The following is a 17,471-nucleotide window of genomic DNA, read 5'->3' as shown; positions in this document are numbered from 1 at the left end:
CTCCTCTAATGCTAAAACTAGAATTTTTTAAACTGCTGTCCTAACAGACTTCTGGAACCTTCCTTTAAAACTCTGAAGATCTAATGCCCTCTACGTTCTCTCTACTGATAAGAGCCAGGTGCCACTGCAGAAGGAAGTTTGCCTGTCCGAAACCTTCTCAGCCTAACACACTAAACCCAAACTAGAGCTCAGGGTCACACACCAAACTGGAGGCAGGGCTGTGTGTCCCTCACTCACTCCCTGCCAGGCTGGGAGCAGCCAGGAGCACTTACCCCTCTGCCTGTTGAACTGCCGGCCACGCACGCCCGTCCTCAGCGTCGGGGGCTGCAGCCGGACACGGCGCAGGGACTTGGGCTGAGTGCTGCTCGTGTCTGTGGGGAGAGGCAGAAAGAAAGGGTGGCTGTGCCTGCCAGATTCTCATCTCTACATGTTTGATATGGGTTATGCTTTCTTTACTTTAGAATTATAAAAGTGCCTTCCTTATTTTATTGACCTCTCCTCCAAGATAAATAAAAGCTTCAAAACAAATAAACTGCATTTCTCTTGCTCTCTATACAAGGGGTTAATTGATAACTCAATAGAGATTAACTTATAGTTGTTTCGCAATTTAATTAAAAATATTTTAAAGACATCAAATATGCCAGTGAATAAATAACCAAAGTATCAGTAATGTTTGCTCCTTGAAGTGTTATTCTTACTTGGCCGACTCCAGTCACTGCGGTCCAAGGTAAAATGGTTTACCAAAGAATCTATAAGCATCAAAATGCGATCTTGCTCTTACACAATCTGGGGAGACCTTAGAGCCCCTTCCAGTGACTAAAGGGTTTCCAGGAGAGCTGGAGAGGGACCTGGGACAATGGCCTGTAAGGACAGGACAAGAGGGAATGGCTTCCCACTGGCAGAGGGCAGGGTCAGATGGGATATTGGGAAAGAATTGTTCTCTGTAACAGTGGTAAGGCCCTGGCACAGGGTGCCCAGAGAAGCTGTGGCTGCCCCTGGAAGTGCCCAAGACCAGGTTGGAACGTGGGCCAGTGGAAGGTGTCCCTGCCCATGGCAGGGGTGGCACTGCATGGGCTTTAAGATCCCTTCCACCCCAAAGCATTTAATGAGTCTTTGATTCTAAGGGTTTTATCTTATTTTGTGTATCCTGGCTACCAGCCACTATGCTGGACAAAGGAATTCCCACTCTTAATGAAAAGGTATGAACTATTACTGTGATTATCCTGTACCTGCAGATGAACTTGAAGGAGGATCCTGACTAGTTGAAGGAAGATCTGACTCATCAGATGCTTGAACAGATTCTTCCTCTTGCTGGCTATCGATTTCTAGACCTGCTTCTGAAGTAATGCTAGAAGGGAAGGTGGAGGAGGAGAACCATGTAAGTATATTTGCATAGCTTCAGAAAGATCCAGGAAAAAAAACACTCTCTCTTGGAACACAAAGATTCAATGAAAATCAAAAGTAAAATATAGCATAAAATTATAAACTGTCCCCTTTTAGATCTTTACTTCATCATAATAAAAAATATAGCAATTATTATAAGTATTAAAAATTGTGCTTGTAAAGTAAAAGACAAAATTATTTGTCTTCAAAGTTCACTAAGAACTGCTTATTCCAGCCCCGTGCTTCATCTTTTGTACATGCACTGTCTTAACTGGGTGACTTAATCATATATGTGTGCTTTGCATGCAGAGTGATTTTCTGTATTACATAGGAATGCCTCAGTCTTTAGTCTACAAACTGATCCTTCAACCTGTCCCTTTAACATCAGTATTTGACTACTGCAGAGTGCTCTGCAATCTTAAAAACTAAAAAAAAAATTTTTTTGGTGACTTTTATATTAATTTTGTAAACCCCAAGGAGAAGATCAGCAGAAAACCACTGGTTTTGGATGAAGACTCAGACTGTCCTGCCTCACAGCACTACAAAACGCTGTCTGAGCTGCCCCTGGGTGACAATGAACATGTCAGCAGTGCTAGTGAGCCAAAGCAGAGGTGCTTTACCCCTCAGACTCTGCCTCTGCGAAGACCTCATCGGTGTCATCGCCGGCGCCGGGCTCGGTGGTGGTGGACAGGCTGCCAGTGGAGGTGGTGACCATGGGCACGGACTGGGACGCGTGCTCCGAGGCATCGGCCGAGGCACTCTCTGTGAACACCGTCACTGGGGAGCACACACACCCTCAGGCCCTGCCCACAGAGCCTGTGACAGCACAGGCAGCTCGGGGACAGGCTGCCCAGCACTTCCCCTGACCACAGGGAATCATTCCCGGCTTCGCTCTGCAAGCCTCTGCCACTTACCCGGTGCTGCCACTTGTAACGGTGTTGTGGGGACACTACGACCCCCTGATTCCTCCTCGTGGGCAAGGAACAGTGGGGTTTCATACATCCCTAAACCTGCAACACAAAGTTACAGTGACAATCCAGCCAAATGAGTGGCTAAAAAAAGGATTAACCAATGTCTTCCCTCTGGGTATTTGATATAATCCAGTCACTTGTATTTAAGCAGATTATCGTTGTTGTTTTGTTTTGACTTACTGCCAGAGCTGATCATAATTTATTGGAAGGTAACACCTTGATGAAAATATTAATGCTTGTTTTTTTAACTTTCATCCTTGCATTATTTTCCTACGAGCTTTCTTCAGAGAACAGCCTGTGTTCCATGCCAACAGGGATTACAGGAAAGGGACAGATTCAGACCAACAACAAACACAACAGCCTGAGCATCTCTGAGCAGATAAGGATATAGCCCAAAGATTTCTTGGCATTTGATGTTTTCCCCTATTGTTTAACTACAGGGAAGCTACAACCAATGGTAAAATTGAAGTTAAAAACCATTCCTTCAACATTTCCTTCAATTTCAAAATCCTAACACAACTATAAATGTAGCAGCTTGAAGGTAACACCTTCTCAATTTCTGTTATTCTCTCCCTGCTGACAATTATTTTAGAGTTGCAGGTTTCCACACTTCAAAAATTTCCTGAAGCATTGTGTGAAGAATTATGTTTTGTTGACTGAATTCTCGCTTTTTCACTCAAAGACCCACAGAAAAGAGAGCCCAGAAGTGCTTTACCTCCTTGTGATGCCAGCTGCCCAAGATCAGAGTGACTGGAGCTGGTTTGTGGCATATCTTCAGGGGGCCCAAATCTGAACCGAGGAACTCCAGCTACCTGGGGGGAACTGGAAAACACAAACTTAAGGAATTCTGCAACTCCACCAAAGATCAGGGCAGGGGGGAGAACTTTCTGATCAAGAGAACAAATCAAGCATGAGACAAAATGAACTAATACTGACCACAAAAATCAGCTGAGCTACTGCTAAATAAACAGCAATTAGCTCTCAAATTATTAGCAATGCATTCAAAATCAGTACAACAGTCCTGAAGAGAATATTCTTTACTTATCTATTCTATGAACTCTCATAATTTTAAGTGGATTGCTGAACATGTCCAGAACATCCCAAAAACAGAAATGGAGGCAACTTTCACAGGCAATATTAATGGGGAGGGAAGGAGAACAAGGAAGGAAATTTGATAGAACTTTTTTGTTTGTTTAATCTCTTCTTAAATCACCAGGTTACAATACATGGGAGAATATTCACTACCTAATCTGCTGATCAGTTTAAATGACACACAAGTCAAGCAATAATTACTTATCTGCAGATGCAGATATCTATTCTACTACCTACCATGTTACTTCCATCACAAGTGAATTTAATTTAAATTTATTTTCATTTTGCTGAAAAATAGAAAGAAATAGAATAAAGAATAGAGAAAAGCCTTTTTTTTCCTTTTTCTTTTCACATCTACTTACTGAATAGCTTCTGCAAATCCATCTGTACGATGTGGAACTACAAGAGTTGGTGTACTTGGAACTGTCCTGTCCTCATCATCAAAGAAGTGCTGCTGCTGGAAAAAAAGAGACTGATATGAGAGCCTACAATGTATTTCCAGTTTTACCAGCTGAGTTAAAGGTTGATTTTTCCACATAGTCCAGCAAAACAATAACAGATTTAGCTCTAACAAAATTCTTGTTTAATTTCAGACATCTAAAGCTGATGCCTTTGGTCTCACAGAAGGTACTTAGTCTCTTTTCTCTCATTGAACCTGCATTTGTTCTGCCAAATACAGCTGAATAAAGGGTTCTAAATTAGCTGATGGAGACAGCATAAGTTAGCCTTGTTCCTTTAGGATGAAGCTGAACTTAGTATTGTTTTTTCCAGCAACACAGCCACTGACTGACTCTAAAAATAAGTAAATAAAACCACCTTAGACAAAACCAATTAAGCCTCTTTTGAAGCCTTTTGTTTCCTGGGAGTTTTCTAATCTTTGCCTTCCATTAATACAGGAATTAACAGGAGTAGGATATTTTCTGCAAGACTACAGAGACTATCCCTCCCTGAAATCAGCAGCCAGGCTTCTTTAAAAACCAAAGTAACCCCAAGAGTCAGGAGTGTTCCCTCAAAGCAGCTGTTTAGTAGTAGACTCTGATCCACTCACCATTCCACCTATCCCAGGGGTCAGCTGAAGCCCTCGCCCCACCGACTGTCTCCGAGTCATCTGGATTCTCTTTATGGGAAAGAAATGGGGTAAGTTGTGTAAATGTAGTCCTGGAATTCTAACAACCTACAAGTGTTCAGTCAGAGCCAAGGATAGCAGCTAAATGAGTAAGTATGGCAATCATGGAATTACATGATCCTGAGCTGGAAGGGACTCACAAGGATCATCAAGCCCAACCCCTGCATGAAGGATAGGCCCAAGAAACCCAGGAAGAGACTGAGAGCATTGTTCAAACACTCTTGGAGCTCTGACAGCCTTGGGGCTGTGCCCATTCCCTGGGGAACCTGTTCAGTACCCCAGCACTCTCAGGGGGACAATGTGTATATTCTGGGCAAGTGACAGTAATCTTCTACTCAAGTCTCTACTGAATACAGAAAACTTGCACACAAAAATATTGTGATCCCTCAGCAAAAGTTAATGGTAAAGGATCATTTCAGTCAGGATATTCTTGAAGAATTCCTGTTGTGATGTTTTAATTTAAAAAAACTACAGTTCTTCAACAAGTATAATCATGGGTCAGGCATTGACTGTGAAAGGTTTAACTTGGAAAATAAAAGGCAGCATTCCTTTGTCCCCTCTACACTGAGGCAACTCATAAAAACCCTTCAAATCTGAGCTACAACCTGGCTAAGAAAAGCTTTTTGAGTGGAAGTATCATCAGCCACTGACTGACTAAGCACTGGTATAATATAATAAGAATTCCAAGATAAAAAGCATTAAGGGGGGGATGAATTTATACATTCCCTGTCCATCTATCATCTGCAGGATGACTAAACCCCTTTGCTCAGCTACCATTTCCATCATGCTGAACAGCTGGCAACATTTTTCCCAATGGATTTTACTGATAAGAAACCATAAAGCAAGTTTCTTCCCAAGTCTCCTGAGGCACTGGAGCTGGTTGTACCTGCACTGGGGGCCCCAGCTCCTGGGGAGGGGCGTGGATGGTGAGCCGTGGGGGCAGGGGGTGCGGGGGCCTCCGTGGGGACTGCGGGGGCCGCGGGCCCTGGCGCTCGGACGATGCCGATGACGGCTGCTGCTCCCGCAGGCTCTCGTGGGCAAACGTGGACTCTGCAGCACTCGTGCTCCCTTCTCCTGCAACACAAATACACAGGGCTGGGAAAACCCTAGGAACCAAGCTGAATACATGCAGGCAAATCTTCCAGTTCTGCCATGAATTAACTCATTTTTCCCTTGCAAGCCTGGGGACAGCCCAATATTGTTATGTAAAATCACTTGAAGAGGACTTGTGCCAGCTACAGCTCCAGCACTGAAACAAAGTGTTAATTATTCAGGTGCTGATTTAGAGACTGATTAATCCAGTGAGCCATTAAGTTCCCACAGCAACCAGAGCTTGCAGGATTTTCAAAGGAATGTAGAACAAATCCAGAAAAGATCATTTCAAAAGAATCCACACTGCACGGTGAAATGGCCTTTAGTATTTCACTGATATTTTTACTTTTAAGTGCAGATTTTAACATAGGGAAAATAGCTTCTACATTTCCCTCCCCCTGCCTACACAGACTGTGAAGAAACATGGAATAACTGTACCACTGTTTTGGGAATCTGCTGCCCTCTGGTTGCTTTCAGCTCCTCCCATGCTCTCTTCAGTCTCTGTTCCAGGATCTGTACCATCAGCACCCTAAAATCCCACATAAACAGAGTATGACTCAACAAATTATAGGTTGCAAAGAGAATATAAAAGCAGTAGAAAAGTATTCAGAAAGTAAAAAAAGTCAAATATATGACAATCTTAAAAGGTTTCTCTAAGTATCTACAGCATTAGGTAAACATATTCAACTGTATGAGATTTCAGAAGTTTTGAGAACCTGTGCATATACAAACCTGAACAATGTAGCTACCATCATTTAATAACAACACAGTGAAATATATCCAGCTCTTCAAAAGCCTCAGCAGTTTTGTAACTACAGTATTTGCTGCTTGCTCCTGTACTATGTATTTTCATTCAGCCCTCTTCATCATTCCTAGTTGATTTTTCTTGTGAAAACAGCAGTTGTAAGAAATTACCATCACCCAGTATCATCCTTCAACTTTTGGGGATGAATTCATACCAGGACTTTCTCTTCCAAGCATTCACATTTGTGAATGAGTATTGGTAAATTTCTTTCAACAGAACCGTGAGTATTACAGCACTGATTTGTTGCAAGAAATTTACCAGGCTACAAAAGAAATGTACAAATCTCACCTCAGCATCATCTGCTTCATATCCATCATTGCCATCAGCACTACCAGTTCCTTCATTGCTGTCATCACCTTCATCTCCCATCCCTGTGTCTTCATCATCATCCTCATCCTCCTCTTCCTCATCATCATAATCCTGTGATGAGACAGTAAAAGAGCCTTAGGGAAATGCAGAAAGGGGAGTGGAATAGGCTGGATGTGGTGCACAGATCAACACCCACCCAGACACTCCCTCCCTCTCTCTTCAACAGGACAAGGGTAGGAAAGAAGATGGAAAAGCCTGAGGGTTCAGATAAAGGAAGGTAAAAGAAATATTCTGGTGAAAAAAGGTGAATTAGCAGGTAGCTTTAAAACACTACAAGTTCAGGCATAAATAAAGACCAACTACTCAGTCAGAAATATTTGGATTAAATTAATCCTGCCTGGTGAGTTTTACATCTGATAAAAGACAAAATCATAAAGGAATTCCATGATATACATACTTCCTGCTCCCCTTCATTTTCTTCATCATCATCATCTTCATCATCACTATCAATTACAATCACATCATCTCTCTTGGACTGGCCATCCTGAGATGAAGAAGTGTTTTGTTGGTCTGACTGAAGGGACCCCAGGTCTATAGGGATAGACTGGGAAGTCTCCTCGCTGTCCTCCATGGCTGCGTACTCCCCCTGTGTCACACCCTGCCAAAGAGCAAAGGCAATCACCAGCACAAACCAAATTCACTGCAGCACAATCAACAGCAAGACAACCAGACTCTGATGCTTACAGGACAGCTATTGCTGTTCCTCAAAAACTGACCAGAGGAGAGTACAAAAGAGAATGTGACAGGTGACTGTCAGTGACTGAACAGTTCAAGTCTAAACTTTAAAACATTTTAAATGGTTTCCATGGGAAACCTGAAGGATTCCATTTGAGATTTCACTTCTAAATTTCACTGAGAGTTTGGGGGGCAGATGGCTATTTCAGCAAAAATCTTTCTGCTGAAGATTTTTGCTCTTCAAATATGCTTACTTCTCCAATGGAGTCTTGTGAGTCTTGATTGTATGTTTGTGCCTCCACCTCTCCATCAGTGCTCTCTTCGGCTGCCACTTCCTCCTGCAAAAACAAAGATTTTTCTCACTTCAAACATACCAACAGCCCTAAACATGCTTGAGAGTTTTGTTTTTTACTTTAATAAAAATTATCTTTTGCCACAAAGGTTATGGGCAACATTTTCTCTGGCTTCCTTAGCAATGCTTATATCAAAAATCTCACTTCCCTGCCCTGGAGAAATACGACTTCTCCAGCCCACTAGATCTCAGCATACCTCAGTCTTTTCAGGACTAAAACCAAATCATCAAAGCTTCCCATTCTACCTCCAGCCTCTTAGATCCTTAAGTGGCAATGTTTTTACACAATCCTGCCCTTTTTCTCTTGTGAATCTCTTTGGCACAGAGTTAATAAAATACGTTTGCCTTCCTTAACACTGTGAGGTTCTGTCTCATCAATTTTATCCCTTTTGTTCACAGCACATCTCAAATCCCTCACACCAACATTCACATGCATCTTCTGTAGGCTTTTCCAGCAACTCTATCTTCTTTGCTTCCCATCTCCTAAACACCCTTTATTTTTATCCAGAATCACTCTAGATAAAGGCCTTCCAAACCCCACTGAAAGAAGTCTGAACTTCTTCCTCCTTAATCCTAGCATATGACCCTCTCTCTCCCATCCTAAGGTTAAGAATTACATCATTCATTCTAATTGGTTTAACCTCTGCCTTTTTAGAGACCAAGTATAATTGTTTCCTCCCCAACAGATTAGAAAGTCAAATAAGAATTCACTGATTTGCTCTGAAGTAACACATTTTTTCTTCCCATTCAAATCCTACAAAGATTAAGTAGTAGCAATTTATGTTTGTGCAAACCTCAGGCCCAACTCTCTGCATGATTCTCAGTTTCTTTGAAGTAGGTGCATCCACTGTTTCCTCAGAGATCTGGTCTGAGTTCTCCACAGTGTTGTCCTCCTCTTCCTCTCGGGAGCGCTTAGACAGCGAGGAACTGGGGGTAGCTGAAACTGCAAACACCTCTCAGTTATTTTAAGAACAACACATCTGTAAACCAGAAATCAAAAGCTTTGGTATTTTCCTCTGAAGATCACTTCCATTTCTGCACTGAATGACAACAACAATCAGAATTGCACTGAGCTGTCTCCTAGGCCAGGAAAACATCAATCCCTTTAGTTACAAGTCTTAAACTCTCAGGCTTTTATTCACAACTTAACTGACCCTAAGTATTAAGCCTCAGGGTACAACCCAAATATTTCTTCCACCATCTTTGCTTTGGACAAGTACACCCAACATCTTTAACAGCATCAGCTGGAAAAAGACAACCCCAACAGTCTGCAGAAATGTTTTTCTGGGGAATAAATGTTCTATTTACACTGTGTAGATCAAACATATGTGCAAGAGTGCATTGCAGTGTGTAGCTTTAGAGCACTTCCTATATTTTAAACTCAAGCTTAAGGAGCTTACTCATGGCTCCTAGAATTAACCTTGCTCATAGTGCCATGGAAACAGAGTGAGTAAGTTTTAATGTATTAAACCTTCAGAGCAAAGCTGCTCTGAAAAAGACAAACATAAAGCTTTATTTTCTTTCTGCTTTAAGGAATGCAGTGCCAACAGCATTTCAGAGGCAACACTTCTGACAGCTCAAAAAGGAAGCCTAACTTCAGAAGTTCTTAAAATGTACAGTAAACTAAGGGAGGAGAAAAAGGCCCAAACTGATGTGAAGCCTGGTTGACCAAGGAACCAACTGGAGCTACCTACAAGGAACTATTAAGCAAGGCAGGCCTACAAAACGACACCAACCTGTGCCAAACACGGCTGTGGAGGTGGAGGGCCTCTCTATCTGGGAGCTCTGCACCACCTCCACGATGGCAGGGGCTGGCTCCTGAGCTGCAGGCTCGATCTGAGCGTGGCTTTGCTGGGTGGGCTGCACGAAGGCAGTGGCCTGGGTCTGCTGCTGCACAGTCAGGATGGGCTGGGGCAGGGATGTCTGCACGTTGGGGCTGGTGGAGCGCACGGAGCCACTGGCACTGCCGAACACCGGGACGTGTTCCACGGGTCCTTCCGACTGCATGGCTGCAAGACAAACAGCAGCACAGACAGGGTCTGCATTCATCCAGCACAGCTCACATTCTCCTTCTCAGGAAACCCTGAACAAGCACATTCAGTGTCCTGCAGATGAATTTGTGTTAGGCACATCTCCAGCTGAGGAACCATGAACTTTGCTGCAAGTAGAATGGTCATAGAAGTGCAACATACCAAGAGATGCAGGGACAGTGACACTGTCCAAGGCCCTTCCAAACTGACTGCCACCAACACTTCAAGGCAAAGGCAGCACTTCTGAGTACTGAGGATCCTTATACTACACTAAAATCTCACCTTCCTGAGTCTCCACCTGCGTTGTTGGCATAACTGTGGCTGTGGGGGTAGTGGTGGGATTGGTGACAGTGGCAGGAGTCACCATGGGACGGATGCTGGCCCTTGGAGTAGACTTATTCCCAGCCATTGCAGCAGCAGTCACTTTACTGGGAGTTGACACAACAGGAGTTGGTTTAATGTTTGCTGTTGGAGGATCTGAAGTGCTGGCACTGAAAAACAGGAGATTGGTTTCATCATGGTACAGAAAGCAGACTTTAAAAATAACAAACAAGTATATTTTCATAGCCAGAAACACTGTTTTTTTAAAAGCTTTTGAATTTAAAAGCCTGAGAATAGCCTAAGAAATTGTCTTCAAAACTTTTTATAGTTAAAAAAGAGAGACACACTATGCCATCAATAGCATTTTATCCAGCTTGGAGAACTGACAGGTTTCATCCAAGGTAATCAAGTGGGAATCTAGTAACAGATCAAAATGTTGGCTGTGCTGGAACTTTATTACAGTGAATAACACATCTTACATCAAAACTGATTCACTCAATACAGAGTGACATCATCTCTTGGCTGAGACAAGGGGCAGCCAAATTTTAAGAGACATTTTTTAAAGTCTTGCTGTCTAAAGGATGCATTTCATAATAGCTGAGAGGGAGTTTGTTATCCCAGCTCACTAGTACAGCAATATTTCCCATTTCAGAGCTTAGGCAAATGACTGTTTTGTCTTTTAGAGTTATCTGTTCAGTCCATTTCTCATTCTTGCTCAAGGAAGATCCTTCCCAAAACCAAATTAACAATCAAAATTACACAACTTCAAAAACCTTGAAGTCTGAAAACATTTTTAAACATCTTCCATGTTTCTCAGATACCATCTTCCTGGTGGCTAATATACCAGCTGGCAGCTTAAAAGCCCTATTGATTAGATGTAGCTGAGAAATCAGGAGGAATGCACTATGTCAGTCAGTACCTTTGCAGTTGTTTAAGAAAAATTATGAAAAGCCAGTGATTTGCTAAAAAGAAGAGCAACTACATAATGATAAACCCACAGAAACTCTGCAAACCCCTTGAACTCACATTCCTCTTTCACCTGAAGCTGGAGTAGACTTGAGTGAGATTTGCCTCTGCTGTTCTGGGACCTATTAGTAAAAACCAGAGATATCATGTCAGGCATGAAACAGTGCAGGCAACATGGAAAACACTTCAGCTCTTTGCTAACAAGCCTGTGAAAGAAATGCTTGTTGGGTATTGCAATTATGGCAAATTCCCTGAACCAAATCATACCAGCCATACAAAGGCTGGAAAACAATTTGGTAACTGCTCAGGTATTTTCTGAAGCTTTGAGACATGAACCCATTATACTGAATGCATGAGTAAAATACAAAAATAGAGGGCATAGCGTGAACAGCTCCCTGACTGATTCACAGTGAATGGCAGAACTGCCTGCTTGTTGGTGCTGGGAACTCTGATTAGGGCAGGAAACTTAATTTAAGTTCTGAACCCTTACTGAGGCCAACCTGTGGATTTCCAAGAGCAGGGCATGGTGGCACCCGAGTCCAGGCTGGGCAGTGGTGGCCTGGCTGCTGTGCCAGGGCTGCCTGGCAGGATTGTTACATGCTGTACCTTGTTTGTGGACTCGGGGGGTTCATCCCGCTGCTCGTGGTGCCTCTCCTGCTGCTCCCGGAGCTCCCTCTCCAGGCGGCAGATCCGCCCCTCGTACTGGGACTTCAGGGCGCTCATCCGCACCTCCAGCTCCGTCTTCTGCTCCTCCAGGGAGCTGCTCTTCTGCTTCCACTCCTCATTCTCCTTTGTGAGCTGCTCTTTTGTACCTGGTGGAACAGGAAAGGGTCCAGCCTTGCTGAATCTGCACACTGAACACCTGAGTGTTTTATCAGGTCACTGAAGTATTCTGAAATCCTAAAAATGTTAAGCTATAAAAGGAGATCTGGGAGGCAATATGGCCATTTTTCTTTTCAATTGCAATTAGATAAAAAGAAACTAAAATAGAAAAATATGTAATAGATAAAGAAGTAGTCCCAAAAGAACAAGATGTTTTCAGCAAGCTCTTACACCATCATTCCTCTCAGTGACATTTACAAACAGAGGAGACAATGTGTTTTGCAACTCTACATTTAGGGAAGGGGAGATTACCCAAGTTGTTAGTAAGGCCAATCTGCTCTAATCAACAGAAGGATCAAAAACGTAATCATGTTGGCTGGCCAAAAGTAAGTAAAATTTTTTCAATGTTCGGTGTGCAGCTACTCATGTACTTTTATCATCCTCTGAAGGAATTAAATTTTAAACTTTAGAACAATCCCTGTAGCATTTAGTCTAGAAAACACTTTTCAGTAAAATATGAAGCAGGCCATAATTTTCAAGCATCCCGTCTAAAGGTTTTGTCATAGAAATAATCAAACATCTCTAAGGACAGAAAAAAAAAAGAAATACAATACCAGCTAACTGTGCAATTTTCTGCTTGGCTGCAAGCAAGGTCTTCCTTGTTTTCTCCTCCTTCTCTGTGATCTGTTGCCTGAGCTGTTCTTCCTGTGTAGTCTTCTCTTGTAGATCTTGATGGAAACGGGCCAGTTCTGCCTGTAGCTGCATTATCTGCTCCTGGAGACTTCTAAGTTCAGTTTCCTTTTCTGTTATTGTCTAGGGAGAGAGAAAGATTGCAATTGTTGGCCACAACCAACCACTTTGGCAAATATAGGTGCCAAGTTCCAAGGAGCTGGTATTAACTGGCCATTGGATTAAAGTTAAAAAAAGCTTCTTAACAACAACAGGAGTTCAGTCCTCTCTGAATGCAAGAGCTGGAGAACAGCATTCTCTTTCCCACTTCTTCCAGGAAATCATGTTAGAAACATTAAACCCAGGATTTACACCAGGCTCAAGATCCCTCTTTCCCAAGAAAGTAGAGGCACAATTGGTCACTTCCTGTATTTCTGTGACACACATTAAAACACCCTCCCATTCTTCACTGTTACATACTTAGGACTGCAGTGGAGAACAGTACTCTGAAATTACTCACTGCTCTTACCTTTTGTAAACTTTCAACCTGAGTCTCCAAATTCTTTGTCTTCACTTCAGCTTGACTGAGAGTGTCTTTTAGCTCTTGTACTTCCTGGGCAGAAACTTGGTCTTCTTGTGGTTCTGCCAAAGGCAGAGTTGATGATTCAGCAACCATCTGAAAGGCAGCAAGGGGTACAAGGCTGAACAGGACTACCTGATCACAACATTATTACTTTCACAAGATGGTTTTGTGTGCCAAGTGATTGGTTAAAAGTTCTGGCAAACCCCAGGAACTCTAAGGAATGCTCCATTTCAGTTCTACCTACCTTATCATGCTGTGCTTTCAGCTCCTCGTACTGGGTCTTGTACCTGCGACCGATTTTCTTGACCTGTGTTATAGTTTTCACTTTTTCCTGTATGTCAGCCACTTTAGCATCCAGTTCTTTTTGCAAAGTGTCCTTTTCTGTTCTTATTTTAGTTACTTCATCCTTCAGGCTCTGAACAAGATTCTGGCTTGTAGTCAAGGATGCATTAGTTCTAAATGACAAGAGATCAGAGGGAGATGCAAATGAGATGCTTGAAAACATATATACATTTCAATATCCCTTATTTATGTAACATCACTAGCATTATCTGTAGTGGATTACATTTTCTAGGATTTTGCAATACAGAACAGAAATTATTCTACAATACATTACTCTGGAATAATTTCAGCTAATAGCTTGCAAAACAACTCTCACTTCACCTTACCTGCTTGTAATCAAGCCACAGAAAGAATACCAAATGTTTCACAGTTACACAGAGACACTTAAGAAATTACACTTTCAGATGTATAATCAGAATATTTTGCTTTGCACCAAACTTTTTACAAATTGACCAATACCACACCTGGCAACTTCTGCTTTAAGCCTGCCTGTTTCTTCACTCATCTGTTGGACACGCTTGGCATTTGCCTCCTTCTCAGAGAGCAGCTTTCGATACTCTTCGAGGTCAGTGTCCTTCTGCTGGCTCAGTAAGTGCTGGAAGGGGAAGAAAAGAGGGGCAGTTTTGTAAAATAATTACACAGTTATAGCCAGAAAATCTCTTTGAATTAGAGCCACTGCTTTTGCATTTTGATATGGAATAGCCAACTCTGAAGCTGCGTGAACAATGCTTTATAATTCAAACACACTTCTTAGCTTTTTATTCTTTGTAAGGAGATGTAGCACTTTTTTTAGTTGTTTAACTGGTGGGCTTTTTTTTCCACATTATGTTCTTTGAAAGGAGGCATTTCCCCACCTGAGTTCGGGCTTTCCAGCGTTTAACATCCTCTTCCAAAAGCTTTTTCTCTGCCTGCAGCATCCCACTCTTCTCACTGAGCTCAGCGTTGGACTCTTGCAGGGGCAGGATGTCTGCCTCGAGCTTGCGTACCTGAGAAAGCACAGTAAGGGGTTACACTCTGCACCTCAGGAGACTGAAGGAATCCCTCAAGAGAAAGCCATGACAGAGTTTCTTTCCTAACTCTCTGCCAGCTGGAGAAAGAGAAAAGGACAAGGACAACAGCAGAGGATGATCCTACAGAGAAAAAAAATGCTGGGGCAACTTCCCAATCTTAGATGCTCACTCTGTACTTTGGTACAGGAGAGATTTTTAATGTTAAAATCCAATGCATTGGTTACCATTAAAACAAGCAGTATCTCACTTTTAAACTCTTAATAAAGCTGTGGTCTGTTTTATATGCATTCTTGTGCCATTTTTAATGTAATTGCTGATAATATCCCTGCTCTTGGTATACCTCTAGCCAAGGATAAACACTGACTTTCAGGTTCATCTAAATGGAACTAAACTTCAAGCTTTCCAATACTGCAGATGGACCAAAGTCTTTTAAAATTGGAAATGTAAAGTTTCCTCATTCATGTATGATTTAAAGGAATAATTATAATGTAAATCACATATTTACTGTAATTAGCAATGTTATATCCCATCATTTAACTCTACACTGAATATCTGAAAGGTTTATCAGTACTAACCTTTGCTTGTATCTGCTGTAGCTCTTGCTCCAGCCTCTCCTTCTCTTCCCTTAACATCTTGTTAGTTTCTATGAGTATGTTCATGGTCTCAGTTTTCTTCATTAATTCTTCATGCTGCGCAATGGTTTTTGCTGTTACCTGTGGAAAGAGTCAACTCAATAATTTGTTTTGCTTGCATAGGCACATATACTCCGGATATGGTATAACACTACCTTGGAAATCTACCATGGTATTTATTATTTCACATGTACATTCAAGACATTGGGAAGTAGGAGATGGGAGGAAAAAAAAATAAGATAAATTATCTTTATTTTACCCTAATTATGAGATTTTGGAATTGCTACACACTCTCACAAGACTTGGAACAAGATACTCCATTTGGTTATAAGCAATCCCAGTTAAAAAAAACCCCAAATTCTTTCAAAAAATTATTTTTGGGCACAGGCAGCCACAGAACAGCCCTGTACTCATTGAATTCACAAGCATTAACCCCCAGCCATACCTGCACCTTCTCCCTCTCAGCGTTGAGGCTGTCCTGCAGCTCCTGGAGCTCCCTCTCCAGGTGCTCCACTCTCTGGCGGTACCGCAGGCTCTCCACCTGCGCCACCTCGAATCTTGTCTCTGCAATCTCCTTCTCCCGACGGATAAACCTGCAGGGAGGAGTTCAACACCACTTCACACCAGGAAAATGTTCTCAACTAGCACAACCATCTCCCATCAGCAAAAAAAGCACTTGGATTTTTAACATTATCCTTCAAGTATAAAGTAATATAGAATTATCTAAGTTCAAATCTAATTTATAACCCCCAGGAGAAGGAACTCAGAGCTAAGGTTACCTAAGAATTTCTAAGATTTGTTCCTGGGATTTGCCTTCCTCACTAAGAGAAACATTTGCTGCAGTTGGGATAGCTTCTTTCATGGAAGTCACCATCTTATTGCTCATGCTCTCCAGCTGCTCATGTAATAATCGATTTTGTTTCTCCAGATCCTCACAGCGGGATGCAAGTTTTGAAGCTTCATCCTACAACAAAATCATTCACTGAGTGTGATTTCTGTGGCTGAATTTCTGTTAACTGAAAAAACCCACTGAAACAACAAAGCCCATCACACCTTGATCATTCTCTCTCTCTCTTCCCAGGAGGCTTTGGATTCCAAGAGCTCAGACTCTGCTTTCTGAGCAGCCTCCTCCAGCTGCTGCCTCACCGCTGCGTTCTTGGCAACTTGCTCTTTGATGGCCTGTAGTGCCTCCACATCAGCAGCATGAAGCATCAACTCCCGCTCATATTTGTTCTGAGCTTCAGAAGCCATCATTGCCTGCACAAAACCAGAATAAATCAACTCTGCTACCCTTATTTTGTGTGTTTGATCTGTACAAAGAGACAAAATCAAGTGACCACAAAGCAAAAAGAAAACCACTACCAAAAATCCCAGCTATTCTCAAGCACAGGAAACATGGAAAAGCCCATCTACTACATTTGGTGTTGGATTAAACAGCCCAAAGTTTTTTTATATCCTTGAAACCAGTTAGTGCTGTCGGAATTCTCATCTGCAGAAAAGTAAATTCCCTTTAAAAAATAGTTGGTTAACAAGACAATCTTACCAGCTGCTGCTAAATATCACACTGCCCCAGAGTCATAAAAGATGACAATTATCTTTTGGGTTAGAAAAATACTTTCCCCATTGTCTCGTTGGGAGCATTTTCAGTCCCCTCCTCAGGGCATGAAGGCAGCAATTCATTAAAATCAGTTAATTACATTCCCAAGCCAATCTTTTTACATAATGAAACAGACCTTAGAAACAGAAATCTATTGCATTCAATAAGCAGCTGCTCCCAAAATAGAAAATGTGCTCTCCCAGTGTTTTTCCCGCCTCCAGCAGTCCCTGAGTAACAAGTTTGGTTTTGAATTCAACTGAAAGGTAACAGGAATTCTGTTGACCCTGGCTAAAATAGGCAAACACCACAAACATACTTGCTCCTGGCAGTCCCTCCTGGCCTGCTGTTCATTATTCAGAGCTGTGCTGGCTCTCTGAAGAGCTTCCTGAACTTCAGACTGCACAGCTGACAGACTCTTCTTCAGTTCTGAAAGCTGCAGTGGCAGAGGAACAACAAAAACAAAGTAAGAACAAACCCAGGACTGAGAGGACTGAGTGGCAAAGTATTTGCAGAGTACTGAACACAGTCATTCATAATGGTGATTATTTTATTACTTATAAATTAAAATTGGTATTAAAAGAGACAAATACTTTCTATATTTTAACTTATTAATATACAGAGGTCTTTCCCAGTA

General features: G+C 42.1%; 1 protein-coding gene across 3 annotated transcripts in view; it reads right to left on the bottom strand.

The window, feature by feature from the left end:
• Positions 1-17,471, bottom strand: part of TPR (translocated promoter region, nuclear basket protein) — a 33,461-nt gene that overhangs the window by 788 nt on the left and 15,202 nt on the right. Inside the window, exons 24-50 of one of the 3 annotated variants that reach the window (XM_058029975.1) lie at positions 17,154-17,270; positions 16,294-16,497; positions 16,020-16,204; positions 15,686-15,833; positions 15,184-15,321; positions 14,453-14,584; positions 14,063-14,193; positions 13,501-13,711; positions 13,203-13,349; positions 12,619-12,817; positions 11,789-11,994; positions 11,243-11,304; positions 10,178-10,386; positions 9,602-9,874; positions 8,660-8,808; positions 7,768-7,851; positions 7,236-7,436; positions 6,758-6,889; positions 6,103-6,193; positions 5,459-5,646; positions 4,495-4,563; positions 3,809-3,903; positions 3,070-3,176; positions 2,298-2,393; positions 2,004-2,160; positions 1,230-1,348; positions 273-371 (exon numbers count right to left, since the gene is read on the bottom strand). In XM_058029975.1, the coding sequence (XP_057885958.1) occupies positions 273-371; positions 1,230-1,348; positions 2,004-2,160; positions 2,298-2,393; positions 3,070-3,176; positions 3,809-3,903; positions 4,495-4,563; positions 5,459-5,646; positions 6,103-6,193; positions 6,758-6,889; positions 7,236-7,436; positions 7,768-7,851; positions 8,660-8,808; positions 9,602-9,874; positions 10,178-10,386; positions 11,243-11,304; positions 11,789-11,994; positions 12,619-12,817; positions 13,203-13,349; positions 13,501-13,711; positions 14,063-14,193; positions 14,453-14,584; positions 15,184-15,321; positions 15,686-15,833; positions 16,020-16,204; positions 16,294-16,497; positions 17,154-17,270 (3,949 nt within the window). The remainder of the gene's footprint in view (positions 1-272; positions 372-1,229; positions 1,349-2,003; positions 2,161-2,297; positions 2,394-3,069; positions 3,177-3,808; positions 3,904-4,494; positions 4,564-5,458; positions 5,647-6,102; positions 6,194-6,757; positions 6,890-7,235; positions 7,437-7,767; positions 7,852-8,659; positions 8,809-9,601; positions 9,875-10,177; positions 10,387-11,242; positions 11,305-11,788; positions 11,995-12,618; positions 12,818-13,202; positions 13,350-13,500; positions 13,712-14,062; positions 14,194-14,452; positions 14,585-15,183; positions 15,322-15,685; positions 15,834-16,019; positions 16,205-16,293; positions 16,498-17,153; positions 17,271-17,471) is intronic. The other 2 variants (XM_058029976.1, XM_058029977.1) reach the window with 2 other exon arrangements.

The sequence above is a fragment of the Melospiza georgiana genome, chromosome 9 (assembly GCF_028018845.1).
Source record: "Melospiza georgiana isolate bMelGeo1 chromosome 9, bMelGeo1.pri, whole genome shotgun sequence".
NCBI lineage: Eukaryota > Metazoa > Chordata > Aves > Passeriformes > Passerellidae > Melospiza > Melospiza georgiana.
The sequence above is the reverse complement of the archived record's forward strand: the minus strand, read 5'-3'. Positions and strand labels throughout refer to the sequence as shown.